The sequence below is a fragment of the Palaemon carinicauda genome, chromosome 19, assembly GCF_036898095.1.
Source record: "Palaemon carinicauda isolate YSFRI2023 chromosome 19, ASM3689809v2, whole genome shotgun sequence".
NCBI classification, from domain to species: domain Eukaryota; kingdom Metazoa; phylum Arthropoda; class Malacostraca; order Decapoda; family Palaemonidae; genus Palaemon; species Palaemon carinicauda.
In genome coordinates, this window is record NC_090743.1 from 126244132 (window position 1) to 126263513 (window position 19382).

Genomic DNA, 19382 nt, shown 5'->3' on the forward strand with positions numbered 1-19382 from the left:
GGCGCGGGCGAGCGTTGGCTTGCACGCCCGAACGAGTGGTGGGGCGCGGGCGAGCGTTGGCTTGCACGCCCGAACGAGTGGTGGGGCGCGGGCGAGCGTTGGCTTGCACGCCCGAACGAGTGGTGGGGCGCGGGCGAGCGTTGGCTTGCACGCCCGAACGAGTGGTGGCGCGCGGGCGAGACCTGGCGTGCTGCTGGCGAGTGTTGGTGGGCACGTGTTGGCGCGCGCATACAGGCAATTGCTGGACGCGCATGTCCTGGTGAGCGGGCGGGAGAGACCTGGCCCGCAGGAGAGCGCTGGATTGTGCGTGTTGCATGCACGTGTATGATGGCACATGAGCGCAGGAAAATATTGGCGCGCAGGAGCTCTCTGACGTGCAGGCAAGTGCTGGTGCACAGGAGAGGTTTGATGCGCAGGAGAGCGCTGGCGCGCAAGTGAGTATTGGCGCGCGGGAGATTGCTGGCAAGCAGGAGAGAGCTGGCCCGTAGGAGATCGTGGGCGCGTAGGCGCACTGCGTGCAGGAGATTGCCAACAAGCAAGAGAGCTCTGGAGCACAGGAGATCGTGGGCGTGCAGGAGGGCACTGGCATGTGGGAGACCATGGGTGCGTGGGCGCAGGAGTGTGTTGGCGCGTAGGCGCCTGTTGTAACTGCCGTCTATGAGGGCGAGCAGGTGAAGGGGCACGCCGAAGCGTTGTAGAACGCTGACGAGCAGGCTGGTGTTGACGAGCTGCTGGTCAGCGCTGATGTCCTATTGGAGGTTGGCGAGCTGCAGGGCAATGGCGCGCAGCTGCGCACTTCGGTAGGGCCTCAAGAGGCTTTACCGGGAACAAGAACAGTGATGGAAGGTCAGCAGGTCTGATGGGTGGAAGGTCAGGAGCTGATGTGCCCCGTAAGGGCAAACATCCACCGATGGGGATCGCGAACGATCCGCAGAGAGGTCCAGGACTGAAGTCGGAGGACTAGTAGCAGGTCCAGTGACGGTCGAAGGTCGGGGGCCAGATGACTGCAGCGGAGGCTCCTCTGCAGGTGAAGGCTGCGACAACAAATCAGAAGAGTCGAAAAGGCGCCTCTAAGGCAAAGTGGAGGGCGAGCTTTCTGACGAAGGCGCCCTCTAGGGGCCGTTGGATCAGCAAGCTGACCATACGCCGCAACAGTCCTCCAAAGAGGAGTCTCTATGTGTGAACTCCCCCGAGGGGAAGAAACACTCGCAGGAGAGACAGACATTGGACTTAGTTTTCCCCTCGAAAGATGTTCAGAAACGGGGGAAACTAAGTCGGCAACATCCGCTGGAGAGTCTGGAGGGGCAGAGGAGTCGGATGAGATCAAGGATGACACCTCTGACACCACAACGTCGACAATGGCCAGAGGATCTACCTCTGACGGCGACGATGACTGCTGAACAGTAGCACCCTTGCGTATGATCTGCAGCAATGCGTCCTTGGAGGGCGGACCCGAGAGCCCCAAGGACAACCAAACCTGTAACAAAGGGGTTAGTGACAAGGCCTCACCCGGGGGGAAGAGGTGGGGCCACTTTGCTAGGGGAAGCTACACCATCTCTCGAGGACCGGGGTTGGCCGACATTAACTTGGTCTACGCTACTACTCAACGGTCTCTTGTAAGAGGCCGAACAAGTAGGAGCTTAGGAGGAGGGTCGGGAGACGGAAGAAGAGGCCTTGGGTTTTCTTCCCTTCGAAGGAGAAATATCTCGCTTAGACTTCTTCTTCCGCTGTCGCCCAAACCTCTCCCACTGGGAGGAAGACCACTCCCTACACTCATTACACTTATTATCACCATCACACTGTTGACCTCTGCATAAAGGACAAAGGGTGTGAGGATCTGTCTCTACCACCGACATAAATGTTCCACTAGGCCGGCCGGCGAGTCCAGGGCAGGTGCGCATGATAGCAGAAGTCAATTTCACTAACACACACAAGAAAAAGAAAAGGCAAAAAGAACAGATGATTAATGGCTGTCCAAATAAAGGTGAAGGATGAAGAGCGGCAACGTCCAATCATCATCCGAGCCAAAAGCAAAGTGAGCTCAATCACAGGTGTGAGGGGGGGGGCAGTAGCAAGCTACCCTCCCCTAACCCCCCCCCTCTAACTAGCGGTGGGTAGTTAACCCTCGCTAAACTTTAATGGCTCGTCATTTCAGCTACGGCGAAAGTAATACCCCTAATAAATAGCGTGGTTTGTATTCCAGTTACGGAACAAATGATACTTTAATTATTAGCGAAACTGGAATTCGCAATAAGAAATGCGCTAGTTTGGCATTTTTCTATATCATGTTTAATGGGGGCTGGGGAATAATAATTTACATATAGCTCGATTAAAATCTGAAGTATTTCTCACCCCCAAGTCACTTGTTTGTTTATATTTGGGAGACTGATGGTGAGTTATTGGCATTGCGTATGCTTTGGTTGCGTTCACTTTTGCCAACTGTTTTGTTTTTTTGTATGACGTAATTATTACCTGGGTTTTATAACCAATTACGAGCTTCCAAATATCTAAGCACAACCAATTACGAGCTTCCAAATATCTAAGCACAAGTTCCCGTATGTTGTTCTACAACTGCCATTTTTTTCCATCCTCCCCTTCAATTTCAACTTCACTACCATCAAAAAAAAGACTTCTCCAAGAGAGAAGTACAGTACAATCAATGTGAAAATTTAGTGTAATTTTATCTATGTCAGCAATTGATTATGATGATGAAAACACTCTTCGTTCTGTATATAGCTATTGTTGCATTTCTGACCATTCTTATTGCTGCAAATTGCTCGTTTTTGGCATTTACTTACACAATAAATCCCTGTTTCCCATTGGTCTCCCCATAACTGTCTTTATGTAAGGGGTCCAAAAGCTCAAACATTGGTTTGTCTCAATAATCATGGTCACAAATGCTAAAACACAAGATAGCAAGTAGAAAAAATATAAATTTCATGTATTTGGCTCAAAATTAAAGTAACATATATTTAGCTGCTTATCAAAAATCGGATTTTGATCAAAGCGAATAATCTATTTTTGGGTGAGATAGCCATGTCGTGCTGATGGAAGGTTCCTTTAGGCAGCTTTCTAAGGGAAATTTGGCAAATATCCCTTAGAAAGCTGCCTAAAGGAACCTTCCATCAGCACGACATGGCTGAGCCCAAAAATTATATAAATTTCATGCATTTCAATCTAAAAGTAAGGTTATAGTAGGTTTCTTTGGTAAATTTATTTAAAAAATGTGGGACACAATTTCTAGAAAAAAAAACTTTACTACTGTAAATGAAGTGCTTTCAACGAATTTCACCTTTATTTCCACTGCAAATAAGCCGATCGACCGTTATGGACCATCGCATTCCCGACAGACACAAATGGGAACCTGGGATTTTGGGCGTACAAAATACACGTGATTATTCAACACTTTCAAGGTTTGTAAAAGGGCACAGAACCGAGCAAACCCACCTAACCTAACTTGGTAGTTCCACGTCATAAACCTAGCCAGGGGGGACAAGCACCCCGGAACCACCTTCCAAGGTCACAGACCTAGCCTGGGAGCAAGACCCCAGACTCCCCTTCTCAGGTCACTAACATTCCAACATCACAGTTATATCTTATCACCTATTTGTTTGCAAAGGAAATAGAGGTCATTTTCAAAGAAAACAAGTTTTCTTTCTATAGCCCAATTTTGTTTTATTAGTAAAGTTTGTCTTGTGTAGTTCTATAATGATACCGGGTTTGAACAGTAAAATTATTTAGAATTATACTGGAACACGAGTAATTTTTCAATTCAAATCTTTGCATGCACCGTCATTTGTAAACATCGAAACCCCACGTTATCCCTGACCTGACCTAACCTAACCTTACTCATCACATATGACAACTTTAGCCTAAGTGATCTATAGTAGGACGCCATGTTTTTACACACGGAACATCTGTATTTACCTACTTCAAAGGTTTATAGGCTCTTCATGAATGGCAGAGGCAAGGGACAGTGACATTGCCCTATGAGCAAGACAATGCCATAGACTGAAAATTATGTTTATATATATATATATATATATATATATATATATATATATATATATATATATATATGTATGTATGTATGTATGTTCAGTCTCTATGGCATTGTCTTGCTCAATATGGCAATGTCACTGTCCCTTGCCTCTGCCATTCATGAAGAGCCTATAAACCTTATCTTAAGAATCTCTGAACGGAACACAGCACAGATATTATGAGATATACCAACTACTTACCAGCTGATATAATACCACGTACAATCGGCTTCATTAATTCCGGTACACTAACGTCTTTGATAGCTTCACGGAAGGTGTAACAGTAATAATGAAGCCAACTGTACCAGATGCCTAAAATAAGTTGGGTGTATCTCATCTAAAATTTCAACAAAAGGAAATTACTGTATTATTGTACTGTATTACAGCGATACAGATTTCATTTAGGTCATATACTAATTTCAAAAAGATTTTTAACAAACTAAAGCGCATTTTCAACCACATTATTCAACTACTTTTCACATTCGGCTCAAGTGAATATGCTTCATCGTAAATAACTATTGTTGATATAATAACGAATGCACAATTAATACAGATAATAGTAGTAGTATAGTAGATACACTTTATATAACCCCTAATTCACTATTAAGTTAATGCTAACATACCTTTAACGTTGTTTGGTAGCGGTATAAGTCCACAAGACTCCACACTCAACTATGTAACAAGACTTCTGGCAATGATGATTATGAATGATGTTTCACTTTCACTACTATGTTGTTTACCCTTGAAGCTCAGACTTTTTGTATTGACTCTTGTAATTAAGGCAATACATCGATAGTATTTGATTCTAATCTAATAATATTTTGCATTATGATCTTTACTATAATATCGATATAGATACTTTCATCCTAAAATAGTAGAATAAAAAAAGAATTAATGCAAGGCAAGAGGTGAAAGGATGAGAAACAATACCATACTGTCATTTCTTCATTAATTTTCATATTTACATTTAAATTCTTATTTCATTGTTTATATCAACAATATAATCAAAAGAATATTTTATACATAATCACGAAATCATAAAACGAATGAATTAATTTAAAACGCATTTAAGTAATTTAGTATGCTTCTCCAAAGATGTGTATCTGCTTCTTACATTTTCAAACATAATTTGGTGTCCTTAATTACTAGGCTACCCTTATCACAATTCTCAAACAAAATTCTGTACAAAGACCATAGTGTTATGATTACAGTACAAAATCACTAATATCACCATCACTACAATCAAACTTTTTATAACAAACTAAGTAAAAATAGAAGAAAAATACAGATTTTAATTAGGCTACCAATAGATACAGCTGTTAAGTTATAAAAACACAATTGATATTCATTAAAATATCTCATTTACCATACTTCTGTTGGGGAGGGGATCAGCCTATAAATAAAAATGAAAACTTTTATTTCCCATTGTTCTAATTCCCAGGTTCATAATTTTGTTTAATAAATAAGGATCCAATGATATCAACAATGGTAGACTAAATTCTACCACCATAAGATTATGACTAGTCTGGTGCTAGCAATTTACAGACCTTAAGCTATGTCATGCTATCCTGATAACCTGAAAGCAGTGTTCAGAAAAAAAAATGATGTGATATGAATCACCATTCACCAGCACTGTATATATATACAGTATCTTAAAAAATGCCACTAACATAGAATTTGTTAAACATAAAATCTTAGTCACTGGTTTTTCATGTTCTTTTACATATCTTTTGTTCTTTTCTTTTTTTTAAATAAGGGGTATAGAAACTAAATAACTGTCAACCTACTCAATGCAGGAGCAACGTAACATCACTGAAGGAAAATTTGTGTTATCTTTGTAATGAGAATGCTGTTGGAAAGAGAGCAACTGATATCCATTTTCTGTTGAATAAAAAAAAAGGCTTTTTAAAATGAAAAATGGATTGACAGTCAAAAAATAAAGTGTATAGGAGTAGATGGTGAAATCATAAAACAGTTAACTTGTATTGGACCCAAAAGGCAGCAATAAAGATTGAAGAGAAGTAGAGCGAATGGTTCTAGGTGGAATGTAAGGTGAAACAGGGCTACACAATGTCCCCTGATTTACTTACATTCTATAGTACAAAAAAAAAAAAAATATGGGGAAATCAAAACATTACCAACAACAGATTTCCCAATGTCACCAAGCTGATTGTTGATTCAGAAGAAACGCTGCAAAGGCTTTTGCAGAAGATAACAGGGGTTGTGTAGGGAAGAAAAAGTAAACGACCTTCCACTTGATGTCAAGAATAGCAAAAATGTGGCAGCTTTCAAGAAAAACCTGAAAACTTATCTCTTTGGAAAGTGTTATAATAGTGATCAGAAAACTATTAAGCCTGAATACAAATGTTAGCGAATAACTGAAAAGATACAAAGCAAAATATTAACTGGAAAGAAATTATTTTCACACATCAAGGCCCGCCTGAACAGACTCTTAGTGTCTGATGGAGGGCGAGAAATAAACCCCTAAAAGTAAAAGTACAGTAAAAGTAAGAAAATATCAATGTGGTGAACCCAGAATGTGTGGTAATCGTAAAAGGACATGACCAAATCAATTGTAAGCTAAAACAATGAAAGAGGTACCACAAATTTTTCATCCTAGATGGCCGATTACAACAATGTATGTTGTAGTGTCGAAACTGAGTATAGAATTGAGGAAGCAAAATAATATTCAGTGACATGGGGAAAAAAATTATCAATGAAAATTAATTTATCAATACATAGTGAAATAAGTTGGGGGGAACATGTATTTGGTTTATTTTGTAGTGTGGGAAAAAAATGGTAAGATGCTGGATAAGAGACTGGTATCAACAGAATTGTAGATGTGGCGGAGAACTATGGGATTATGGGTCTGACATGGCTATCAAAAGCAAAAAATGAGAGAAGTTTAGGTGGAATGAACAAAGAGAGGGAAACTGATAACCATTACGAAAAAACAACAACTATATATATATATATATACTGTATATATATATATATATATATATATATATATATATATATATATATATGTATATATATATATATATATATATATATGTATATATATACATATATATATACATATATATATATATATATATATATATATATATATATATATATATATATGTATATATATATATATATATATATATATATATATATATATATATGTATGTATATATATATATATATATATATATATATATATATATATATATATATATATATACAGTATATATATATATATATGTATATATATATACATATATATATATTATCATATATATATATATATATATATATATATATATATATATATATATATATATATATATACTATATATATCAAGGTAAACTGAGTGACTAGGGGACAGAAAAAGTAGCAAAACTCATGCAGATGGTAAGGATTTTACGAGACTTGACGTCATTCATCGCAAAATTCTTAGCATACCCACATTTAGGATGAAGACTAAACAGGTTACTCAAACACAAGACTGGGTCTGAGAATCTCCGATTGTGATGTGATGCTGTACCATTTAGGTCTTAAACCCCTAAAACCATAACAACCGCATAAGAAATATATAAGTGCAAATGAAATGGGACTAATTTTTCAAATGAAAAGGCTGACCCCATTACCATAATACTGAAAAAAAAGATGTACATTACAGATTTTCTATAATTAGTTATGCAATACTGTACTACATAAATCGCTCGCTTGCGACAACAACGTCATAACTCAAAAAAATGTAATTTTGAGTTATCCATACAGATATTTTCATCTTCAAATGCTGATTTTTTTTGGCAAAAGTGTCATAATTTTAGCTAAAAAATTGATCGCTAGAGGCGCTAAATGTCCTAGCGACATAACATGATATAAGAGTGTTTTAATTGTTTAAAATGGCTCTCCTGAAAAATAGCTATTTTTGAGTTATGACGACGTTGTCGCAAACGAGCGAAATATGCACAGCAGAACAATTCATATGAAGACAAAAAGCAGGAATCTGCGGCCTTCTTACATATTCACCAAACATTCATGATCTGGATAACATTCATTTAGGCTTACATTTTATATAAAATCCCTGAATAAAACTATGCATTCCATCTGTTTCTTGGCAATGAAGAAAAATATGTAAATCACTTATTGATATATTAAGACCTTAAGTCTGTCATCTGATAGATTACTATAGTAAATTCTTTCAAGCGAGGCAGATTTGCACCGACTCGCAGCGGTGCCCTTTTAGCTCGGAAAACATTTCCTGCTATCTGATTGGTCAGAATGATCTTGTCCAACCAATCAGCGACCAGGAAACGTTTCCGAGATAAAAGGGCACCCCTGCGAATTGGTGCAAATCTGCCTCGCTAAAAAGAATTGACTATAGGAGCTGTAACACCAACTTTTCAGCTTGGTTAATAGGCAAAGCCTAAGAGGGATAAAACTGTGTATAAAACCATATCAAAAGGATAGACTAACCTATCTACATCTCTATAAAGCATTTCTTAATGAAAATTATGAGGTAATTAAACATGTAGTTCAAATGAATATAAGGTTGATTTTATAGTTTTGTCTTTTACCAGATACTCATTTCTGTGTACACTTGATATATAAATTCCTCTCTTGATTTGGATGAAATACTGTCCAACATGGAGCAAAATATTACAATTAGATGAACATGTATGCATATTCTTTAAAAAAAAATTGTAAAGGGACGCTTCAATTTTAATTTACTGAACTCTATTCTACTCTAAATAAGGAAAACTACCCTAACCTCTTTCCAGGAAAACATATGAGCAAGTCAAGTAAGAGTCAATTCAGAGGTGTGCCCACTTAGCTTTGTCCTTTTAACCCAGCAAGAAAGGTCACAATTTCAATGTCTTACTTTGCATAGGGAATGAATTACACATCTACCAAACATTACAAGGATCACATACACTCTTCTGGTTAGAAGCTAAAATCTTGTAAATGGTTACTAGATAGCATCATCCCATGTTCCTAAAAGTTATTTCATAAATACTAACAATAACGATAAAAAAAAAGTCGCAATGGAATTCAATCATTTCTGCAAATGTACATTTATTTTGTGTCTTCCAAATCAATATTATACAATTAAGATTCAAGTAAAAAAGTCTTATAGATTATTGGGAGTAATTTGGCATTAACTCGTAGGTGAAATCATGAAAGCCAGTTCTCTTCGACAATTTTAACTTGTGCACACAATATATCTACATAAATATAACGCAATGTTCTAGTATCAGATCCCTGGCACCAAGAATTCTTAACAATTAAGATTTAAACGTTAAAATACAACCATAGAGAATGTGATTCATTAAAAGAAAAGGCATGACACAACACTATCTAGTTACTTTTCACAGGATTTTGTAACATTTTAAAAGGAGCTCTTTTTGAAATCTCACCAACTTGTCCCTGGAAGACTTTCATACAACAAAGAACCAATGTACAGAGAAAATGAGATTCATACACACAATTTTTATCAGACATATTTCTCTGCTTTTCATTATACAGAAATATCTCCAGAGCAGTATGTCCAATACCTAAAAGTGGCTAAGTCAATAATAATGTCCTATTTTCTCTCCCTGGAAATACTCAACAACCAAAGAAGAAAACCTAATCATTCAAAGGTCTAGAAACTTAATCTCTGGTTATGTATTTCTAAGTTTTTTATTCTTTTAATAGATAATTCAGACCTTGAAATCACTTTATCATAAATGCACCTTCTCACACTTCTGGAAAAATACTTGATAAAATTGATTAACTTCTCAGGCAAATAATTTCATTTATATGAATGTGTTGTTGTCTCAAAATCTATCAATAACCTTTCCTAACAACTTTGCTTGACTAGGTGAAGTACTGTACAAAGAAGAAAACAAACAAGATTAACATGTAAAGGCACATCCTGGTATAAACACCACATTACATAAATGAATGAATAAACAGGAGGTTCAAAGAAGAAAAGTGCTATGACTGAAATTGATAAATATCATACCAAGAATTAACAATGCACTGCATTAATGCTTCATTAAAATTATATCCCTTTATAAAGTTCCCCTCTTAACTGATAAATCATTCAGAATGTGCTGAAGATGGTTGTAGTTCGTCATTTTCTTTTTTGACGTGGACTAATTGTTATCAGAACACGTTCTTTCCCCATAAGTAGCCCTTACCGAGGTATGATGATGAAGATGACATATAAATCTGCTTTTTTCTGGACTCAAAGAATGACAGAATACAGCTATCTGTGTAATAAAAATCCCACAAAATAATTGTAACATAACACTTTTGGCTTTCTTAAAAGAGAAAATAAGATATTGAAAATCTACCCAAGCACAAAAGTTTGGACTTAACAAAACTTTCTGAAAGATGCTCCGAGCCTAACTGCAAACATGGTTTGAGATTCTTTGCAACTCAGTTCCCTTTAGTCATTTATGCTTCATCCATTTCCTTTGGTCATGTTTTAATTACACGTCTAACGTCTTTAACTTCAACTTGTTCCAATTTTCTTTTTCATTTAAGAATAAATCCTTCAGGGAAGCCATATGAGAATCCATGAATGCGACTCACTTACGTCATTGAACAATAATCATAATAATGATGATAATAATAATAATAATAATAATAATAATAATAATAATAATATCTTTATCATCTCCTCTTACGTCTATTGACGCAAAGGGCCTAAGTTAGATTTCACCAGTTGTCTCTATCTTGAGCTTTTGAATCAATCCTTCTCCATTCATATTCTATTTCTTGCATCATAGTCCTCAGCCATGTAGGTCTGGATCTTCCAACTCTTTGAGTACCTTGTGGATCCCAGTAAAAAGTTTGGTGAACTAATCTCTCTTGGGGAGTGCAAAGAGCATGCTCAAACCTTCACCCTATACCCCTCACTATGATCTAATCCACATATGGCACTTAAAGTATCTTAAAGTAATGTCATCTTGTTGCATAATCAAGTGGATGTGAAAGAGAACTGGAGTCATACACTGCTTCAGACTAGATCTTAGTGAATTTATTGTATTCTATCAAGAATAGGAAAAGAATACTTATAAAAAACCTAAAGATCTTTTCAAATTAGGAACCCAGGTAGTTGTGACACCAGATTTTACAATACAGTACAGTACTTCAAAAGAGGCCTACTGTGAGGTAATGTACTTGCCTAATATAGTTTAGTGTTTGGGACCATGATATAACCAGGTACAGTACCAGAGTATGAATGATAAAATGAATGAACACTTTGCTTGCCTAAAGGGCATGTCCCTCTCTAGCAATTCTCTGGTCATTCTTGTGAGCTTGGGATGGGAGGTTTAGGGTAGCACATAGTTCTACCCAATGATTCATCAGTAGGCATTGCCTAACACTCTCTGGTCCTAACTTGGGTGGAGTGTGGACTTGGGCGCTGATCCTGATTATATGGCCAGTGTCTACAACATTATTCTGTCCCTTGTTTCTGCCACTCAAGTGCAACAATTGAAGTTAAAACCTTCAAGTATGCATGGAACATCCTCATTAGAACAATGCTGTAGAGTAAGATAATCATAAGTTTTCCGGTCGAAAAGTAAAAAATCAAGATGGTAAATACAGATATTGCAATGGTTACAATAAGCAAATGGTGTCAGTATTGGATAGCTCTAAAGAGGAGAAGTGGCAATATAAACACTGCAATATTTAATGTATGTATTACCTTTGCACTGTTTTAATGAAGTGTAAGGTTAGCCATCATTATTTTTTCCCAAGTCTCTACATCAAGCATATCCGTAAAAACAATGTAACTATGGTTACTATAAATTTGATTTGATCTGAAGCCTATCTCCCGTGAAAAATTAAAATGAAATTCCCACTACACACAACTAAGAAATTAATATTACCGAAGTACTGCATAAAAAGGACATACCTGAATATCCAAGGTTTCTCAAAGAGTATTACCATAATAATTAAAATAAAAGCTTGTCCTTACCTTTACACTTCATGGCCAGTTTCAATTTTCTCTTCACAAGTGATGCATTTCATTTCCTAACTATATTATTTTAGGTAAACTTGGAACTTTAAGGCTGGTTTAATATCTTTGTACTTGTCTCAAACTTCCACTACTGGAATGAACACATTGTTGGCCATACATTTTATTCACTCTTCTTTATCTTTTATCTCGAGGAGCGTAACACCGTAGATTGAAAACTCAAATTTTCTGATTTGATTATTGCAAATTAAAATCCTCATTGTCGATTCTTCCTAACCGCAACTAGCATAGAACATCTATACCTTGTAAAGTCTATGGGCTCTTTTAGTAGAAAATCTTATTCTTACTTCTCTGCTTAAGATAACTACAACTGTATGTTACAAATTAAAGTAGAAACTTATCTTTGGATATGTTTCAACAGAAGACTTTGCCAACAGTTTCGTCCCATTTCACAGGAATCTCCATCCTCAAGTAAGACTGTAAGGGAACCAGACCAAAAGACAAATTGTAAGATCCTACATGACTGTTTCTGAAGTCTGAGCTGGTGAACTTAGCATCTAACTTACAGGGAGTAATAGCTAATGGTGAAAACTGGCCTTGATCAAATCACCAACAAAATTTAAAGATAAGACACACCTGGTGACAATGTTTTTTTTATCTTTAGAGGACTCCTAAAGGAAACTGGCATAATTACACCACAACCAATTAAATTATTCTTAGTCTAGGCAAATTTGTAAAAGTACATCAATAATTAGTCGTCTGGTTTTCTAATGTTTCCAAAAGGTAAAAATATTTCAAAACTTGATGCCTGTTATTTTAGTACATCTGCAACCATCCTCAGTATGTCATCCATTCCTCCACTCATTAAACGTTCTCATGAATTTCATGATGAGTTTTACATGAATATTTCCATAAATTAACTAACATCAAAGCTATTCAAAAATAAATTTCCCCAGTCGCCAAATTTGACTTCCATTATTTTTCATCAGCATTAAGAGACATTACTATCTCTTAAGCCCTGTCCACACTATCGAGCATGCTCGACGGGCAAACTGCGATACCAGGCCACAATAGTTTGTGAAAATGAGGGTTGATGACGTCAGAAGCGGGAAAACTAAAGGCAGGGATCTGGCAACACTGTATGATGCCAGATCCCTGTTTGTGGTTTTCCCGCTTCTGACATCATCAACCCTAATTCTTACTAACTTGTGTGGTCTGGTATCACTGTTTGCCCGTCGGATATGCTCGACAGTGTGGACAGGGCTTTAGATGACTTTAATTACAGATGTATTTCATGCAAAGCATCAATTTCGGGGCCATAGTTACCATCCTTCTTTGAGGACTTGAATTTCATCTGTGCCACTTCTGTAGTAATTACTTCTTTCAGTACTCATTACCTCACTTTGAACATTAACTCACTTTTCTACATTCATCGGGGAATACTTTGGCATAGTTTTTTTTTTTAATCTTTTCAGCTTGTTTTTCAAGCCTTTATCAGTCATCTTCATCTTCTTCTTCCTTTAGAATGCCAAGTCTTCTAGCCATGGTTTTAATGTTATTGATAACTTCTTCTTGGACCAGATTGAAGCTCATGGCCAACAGTGCTATACCAAACAGCAGGTATATGGAACACAGGGCAATGCTGAGCTCAACATCTTCATTGATGTTTTGAGATGGAACAAAATCACCAAAGCCTGAAATATGAGAAGGAACAATTATTCTCAAGCTTATGCATGTCAAATGTTTAATAAGATTACGTACACACATGTTAATACCTTCGGTATACAGAACAAACAGTACGTAAACATGATCATGGTACATATACAATTTCTGAGTGTACTTATGAATTTGATTTTTTTTTTTATAAAAAAAAAAAGAACAAATCATATAGGCAAGCCAACTGAGTCTAGAAGTATGAGTCAATGGTTATTTCACACCACATATATCATAATAACAGAAAATAGATAGTAATTTTGAACCTACAGTATCTTAACTACCCATAACATTTATATAAAACAAAAACTTGTAAATGAAAATATGAAAACATTTATAAGACTAAAATTCTATTTTGAGTAATTTGCATAAAAAAGAATGACCTTTAATCCAATAATCTTACTTTTTTAGCATAGAAGACAGTAGTACTGTAGATCACATGAGGTTAATAAATAGATAAATAAAATTCCCATTCCTGTATCTCCCACGAATGAGACGGAATATAAAATGAGCTCTGTTATATTCCTTCAACCTTTATCTGCATTGCACTTTTCCTTTTACTCTTCATCTATTTTCTTTGTTTTCTTTGTACCTTGCTGTTCTACTTCTTTAACTTAACGTTGCTCCAACTCTCCTCCATTCATCTACGAACAGATTCTTTGGGTGAGCAGCATGCGAGTCTCAAGATGTGATTCAATGGGATTGTAATACTTTTACATCAAAATAATAATCTTCATAATGTCTTAAAATCCTCACTACTAATCTATCTATCTACCAAGGTACTTTCCTCTTTTGGAAGGTAGCCAACATAAAAAAAAGGAACAAAAGGGCACTTTTATTCCCGAAGCTCCTCCCAGCCTGACAAGGGATTCAGCCGAGTTTGGTTGGTACTGCTAGGGGTGCCACAGCCCACCCTCCCCTGTTATCCACTGCAAATGAAGCTGCATATGCCGAATTCCCTACTGCTGCTACCTCAGCGATCACCAACACGGCAGCAGGGCTCATTGGAACTGCATCACAATGGCTCACCATTGAAGGATGCTCTTTTGCCTCTCTCACATCTATCCTCCTATCATCTAGATTCTAGAGCTTTCTTCACTCCATCCATCTACCCAAACCTTGGCCTTCCTCTTGCACTTCTCCCATGAACTCTTGCATTCATCACCTTCTTCAGCAAACGACTTGTTTCATTTTCTCTACATGGCCAAACTACCTCAACACATTCATATCCACTCTAACTGCTAATTCATTTCTTACACCCATTCTCACCCTCACTACTCTGTTCGTAACCCTAATCGAGATACACCAGAACTACTCCCCAGACACTAATACTGTTACTAATATCAAAGTAGTTAAAGAACCACACACCTATAGTGGTGAGAGTAATGAAGCAGAAGTATATGCTGTCAAGGAATCCCCAACCTTCCCATCCAGAGAAGAGAGCAGCACCACCCAGGATGTAAGCAACGACCAGCATGACACCAAGCCAGATGGGCACGGGCTTGTCTCCAACGAAATCTTCGTCCTCTTCCTCATCGTACTCGTCCTCATAATCGTCGTAGTACTCTTCATCTAAACGGGAAAGACGACTTCTGGGATCAGCGGGTGGAGGTAAATGGCGGGAATATCTTTCAGAGGAACGAGGAGAGCGGGGCATCTGAGGGGAGTCCAGGTAGCCTGCCGGAGCATTTGGTATATAATTCATGTGCTACATCAAGTAAATATTCTGAGGAGAAAGATGATATTAAAGTAGATGTTGAGACACAAATAGGCTTAGTGATTTATTGCCTTTTTGAAAACACTCGGTTCAAAAGAAATGGTGAAAATAATAGGGTGGTCAGCTACAATAAAAAGTAAACACAAATGCTGTCTTGCAAATAAGTGTGCTTGCATAACTTATGAAAAAGTAAAATTCGAAGTACTGCAAGTCTCAAAAATATCCTTTTTCTAATCTTAACAGTCGACAAGGAAAGCACAATGAATAGAGTGTAAGAGTCAAAATAAAAGAACAGATCTGGAAATAAATCATAAAGGATTATGAAACCAAAATTTCCAAGATTTCCATGTTGTTAGAATACCAATAACAGGTTTTGACAAACACAGATCATTTACAGCATCTAAAGAAAAGACCAGGTTTGGCAAAATATCAAGTTCCCAAACCTATGTTCATAGCTTGCATCATTAGAGTCATGTGTCATAATGTGCAAATAGATATGCATCAGTATGTCTACAGACAGCATGTGTTTTGGGTTCATAAAGCTCTCATCAAAATGAAAAATCTTGGGAGATATCAAACAAAAATGAGAGAAAAAAAATGTACAGTACTTGGCACTGGGAGTTGTCTAAGTGAGTGTATGCAAGTACAGTACAGCATTACCTTTTATATATACAGTACTACTAACCATTACTTAATTGGAATATGGACATGAAACACAAGGGGTAAGTGGACAAAACTAAGGCATAATATGAGGTGAATCTATTTTCAATGTGAGAGGATAAGTAAATGTTTCCTTCTTGGTGAGGAAATAGAAAACTATACTACATAGCACTCGACATAGACCCCTGGAAGAGAAATGAATTAACAAGGTTTGAAAACCTGGTTATGTGTCTGTTCAAACCTCAAGGTATTAAAAATCCAACTTCTTTCATTGCTTGGGGGGGGGGGGGAGACTTAGTGATTAACACAGTGTTGGTTTCTTAAGAGAACCATTTTTTTTTTCTGTCGAGATGATTTTTTGAACCAAGTCAAATGGCACTGGAATCCACATGACATAAATACAATTTCATCTATAAATTTATGAGATGATAACCAATATAATTAAATTTCAGTAGTTACGTTATTATTTTAATTCTAAATCTCACTACAAAATATAGTAATGGGATATTTTGGAGTAAAGGAGAGGTATCACTTTCTTTTTTAATTAACCTTAGCTGACCTTGAACCTATGCTTCCCGGTTCACTTGAATACTATACAATTGTATTAATTTTTCCTTGAATCTGAATACTGTAGGTGTAGTTTCCATTATTCACCTGTTTCATGAAAAAATAAAAAGTTAAAGTTGAAATTGCGGGTTTTAGGTCTCCACTCAGATGATCTACATCATTCTCCTCGGGCGACCATAAACCAGCAGGGACTATCACTAGCCCCCTCTAACCTCCCCCTCAGGCACCACCCTGGGGAGTACACCCCGGTAGAAGGTCTCACAGTATCCACGTCCTGGCGGGGACGCGAACTCAGGACCTCTGAAACAGAAGCCAGCGACGCTACCAACCTAGCTATCTGGAGTATTAAGAATATAAAGAATACAGTATAAATTTTACAGTTCCCATATATGATTCAGATGACTAATTCTATTTGACTAAGAAATGACTTTACTTATCATAAATAGCTCAAACCTGAAATCAAATCATGTACTCTGACTTACAGACGACAAACTTCAGTTCCCTGATAGAAAGCCTAGGAGATTTGCATCAAAAGATTTCTTCATAGGACATCTAGACGAGACAAAGACCCAATTACCTTGTTATTAAAAGGTCATGTTAAATGCATAACTGACACCTTCCTTAACCAAAGATCAACTGCATGTGTTGTAAAGTGTCACAAACGAGTTACTGAACAAGGGACGAATATAAGTTTTTTGGGCTCAGGCCATGTGTCGTCCTGATGGAAGGTTCCTTTAAGTAGCTTCCTAGGGTATATTTGAAGCTACTTAAAGGAACCTTCCATCAGGACGACATGGCTATCTCACCCAAAAATAGATTTTTCCCTTTGCTCAAAATCCGTTTTTTAGTCCATAAACTGATATAAACTTGTTTTTATACATAACTATTGTCTAAAGATCTAGCATGTAAAAATAACTCATCATACAGCTAAGCACAAGCGCTCTTTTATTCCAGCAGTACATTAACTCCTATGTATCGTCTCTCACATAGGATTAACTTGAGCAATTCATTAGTCCTTATGATCTATATGACCTTACTAACACAGGACTTCATCAACTAAGTTCGAACCAGCGCCTAAGAGCAAAGCTCGAAATTTCTCCTTATAGCCGAGACTAAATTGCTCTTTAGGGTGAATGTAGTTTGTCGGGACATGGTAAACTAAGAATATAATAGTGTAAGAGGATTCGCAGTGTAACTCCCCATGGTAGGTACGCAGGTAAAGATACGGCTCCTAGGTTAGGTTAAGCGAGGTGAGGAACCTTAGGTTAGGTGGTGGTTTTTGTGTCTGTTTCCCAGATAGCTAGGTTGGTAGCGTCGCGGGCTTCTGTTTCAGAGGTCCCGAGTTCGCGTCCCCGCCAGGAAGTGAATAATGTGAGACCTTCTACCGGGGGGTACTTCCCAGGGTGGCACCTGGGGGGGAGGTTAGAGGGGGCTAGTGATAGTCCCTGCTGGCTTATGGTCGCCCGAGCAGAATGATGTAGATCGTCTGAGTGGAGACCTAAAACCCGCAACTTTAACTTTTAACTTTTTAAAATGTGTTCTTCCTTCTGTCCCAACAAACTACAAATGCTTTGGCTCTTAGGCTCCTGCTATTCTACACTTTATAACATAAACTGGCCCTCTTGACCTCAACTCACCTCCACCAGATATCGTTCTTTGACCTCTGGGCTGATGGATGACAGGAAGGTCAGGATCCTCATCTCTTCTGCTCCTTTTGCTTTCTCGTTCCCTGTTAGATCAATCGGTGGAATTGTTAATAAATGGAAAATGATTGAATAGTATCATTTGGATTTAAAAAAGTACAAATAAGCAAATTAAGGCATGTCGTAAAATTTTATAACGAATTCATATACTGTATCTGTAATTAGGTTATATGATATAATGGGAGGAATTTCTCATATAAATGCTTATCCAATTCTCACTCTTTCGTAGAAATATTTTTTTTTTGTGAATCATATTCAATTCATTAACACATTAAAAAATAAGGCAGAATTAAATTCTGGTTGACAGTTATGCTCAATAATCAAAATAAATACATAAATATCCGTCAGGGCATTCAACGATCGTTTGTTTACATAAATATATATATATATATATATATATATATATATATATATATATATATATATATATATATATATATATATATATATATATATATATATATATATATATATATATATATATATATATATATATATATATATATATATATATATATATATATATATATATATATATATATATATATATATATATATATATATATATATATATATATATATATATATATGTGTGTGTGTGTGTGTGTGTGTCTGTGTGTGTATGCAGAAGAACCACAGGGAAAATGAAAATACGAAATATACGATTAAGTCCTGACTAGTTTCGTGATACTTCTTCAGTCCTCTGAAGAAGTATCACGAAACTAGTCAGGACTTAATCGTATATTTCGTATTTTCATTTTCCCTGTGGTTCTTCTGCATCTGAGCATCACGTTTTCCTGTGATTTTTACGCGCATATATGTATATATATATATGTGTGTATATATATCTCCAATCTGAACAAACCTGAATCTATGCATGAGGATGCTTGTATATTAAATTGACAAACTACAACCCTATTGCGACTGAGGAGATTTTAGAAGATTTATTTCTACATATTATGTAAAGCTTTGGACCTTTATTGTAGCTTTGTCCTCCGCCCATGGGCCT

The 19382-nt window shown here is 36.9% G+C and overlaps 1 protein-coding gene across 4 annotated transcripts in view; it reads right to left on the minus strand.

Annotated features, from left to right (window-relative positions):
* Positions 1-13185: 13185 nt before the first annotated feature.
* galene overlaps positions 13186-19382 on the minus strand; it is a 166592-nt gene continuing 160395 nt past the window's right edge. For 2 of the 4 annotated variants that reach the window (XM_068393918.1, XM_068393917.1), the window contains exons 8-10: positions 18308-18399; positions 15095-15403; positions 13189-13707 (exon numbers count right to left, since the gene is read on the minus strand). In XM_068393918.1, the coding sequence (XP_068250019.1) occupies positions 13508-13707; positions 15095-15403; positions 18308-18399 (601 nt within the window). In that variant the 3' untranslated portion in view covers positions 13189-13507. Of the gene's footprint in view, positions 13708-15094; positions 15404-18307; positions 18400-19382 lie in introns of all 4 variants that reach the window. The other 2 variants (XM_068393921.1, XM_068393919.1) reach the window with 2 other exon arrangements.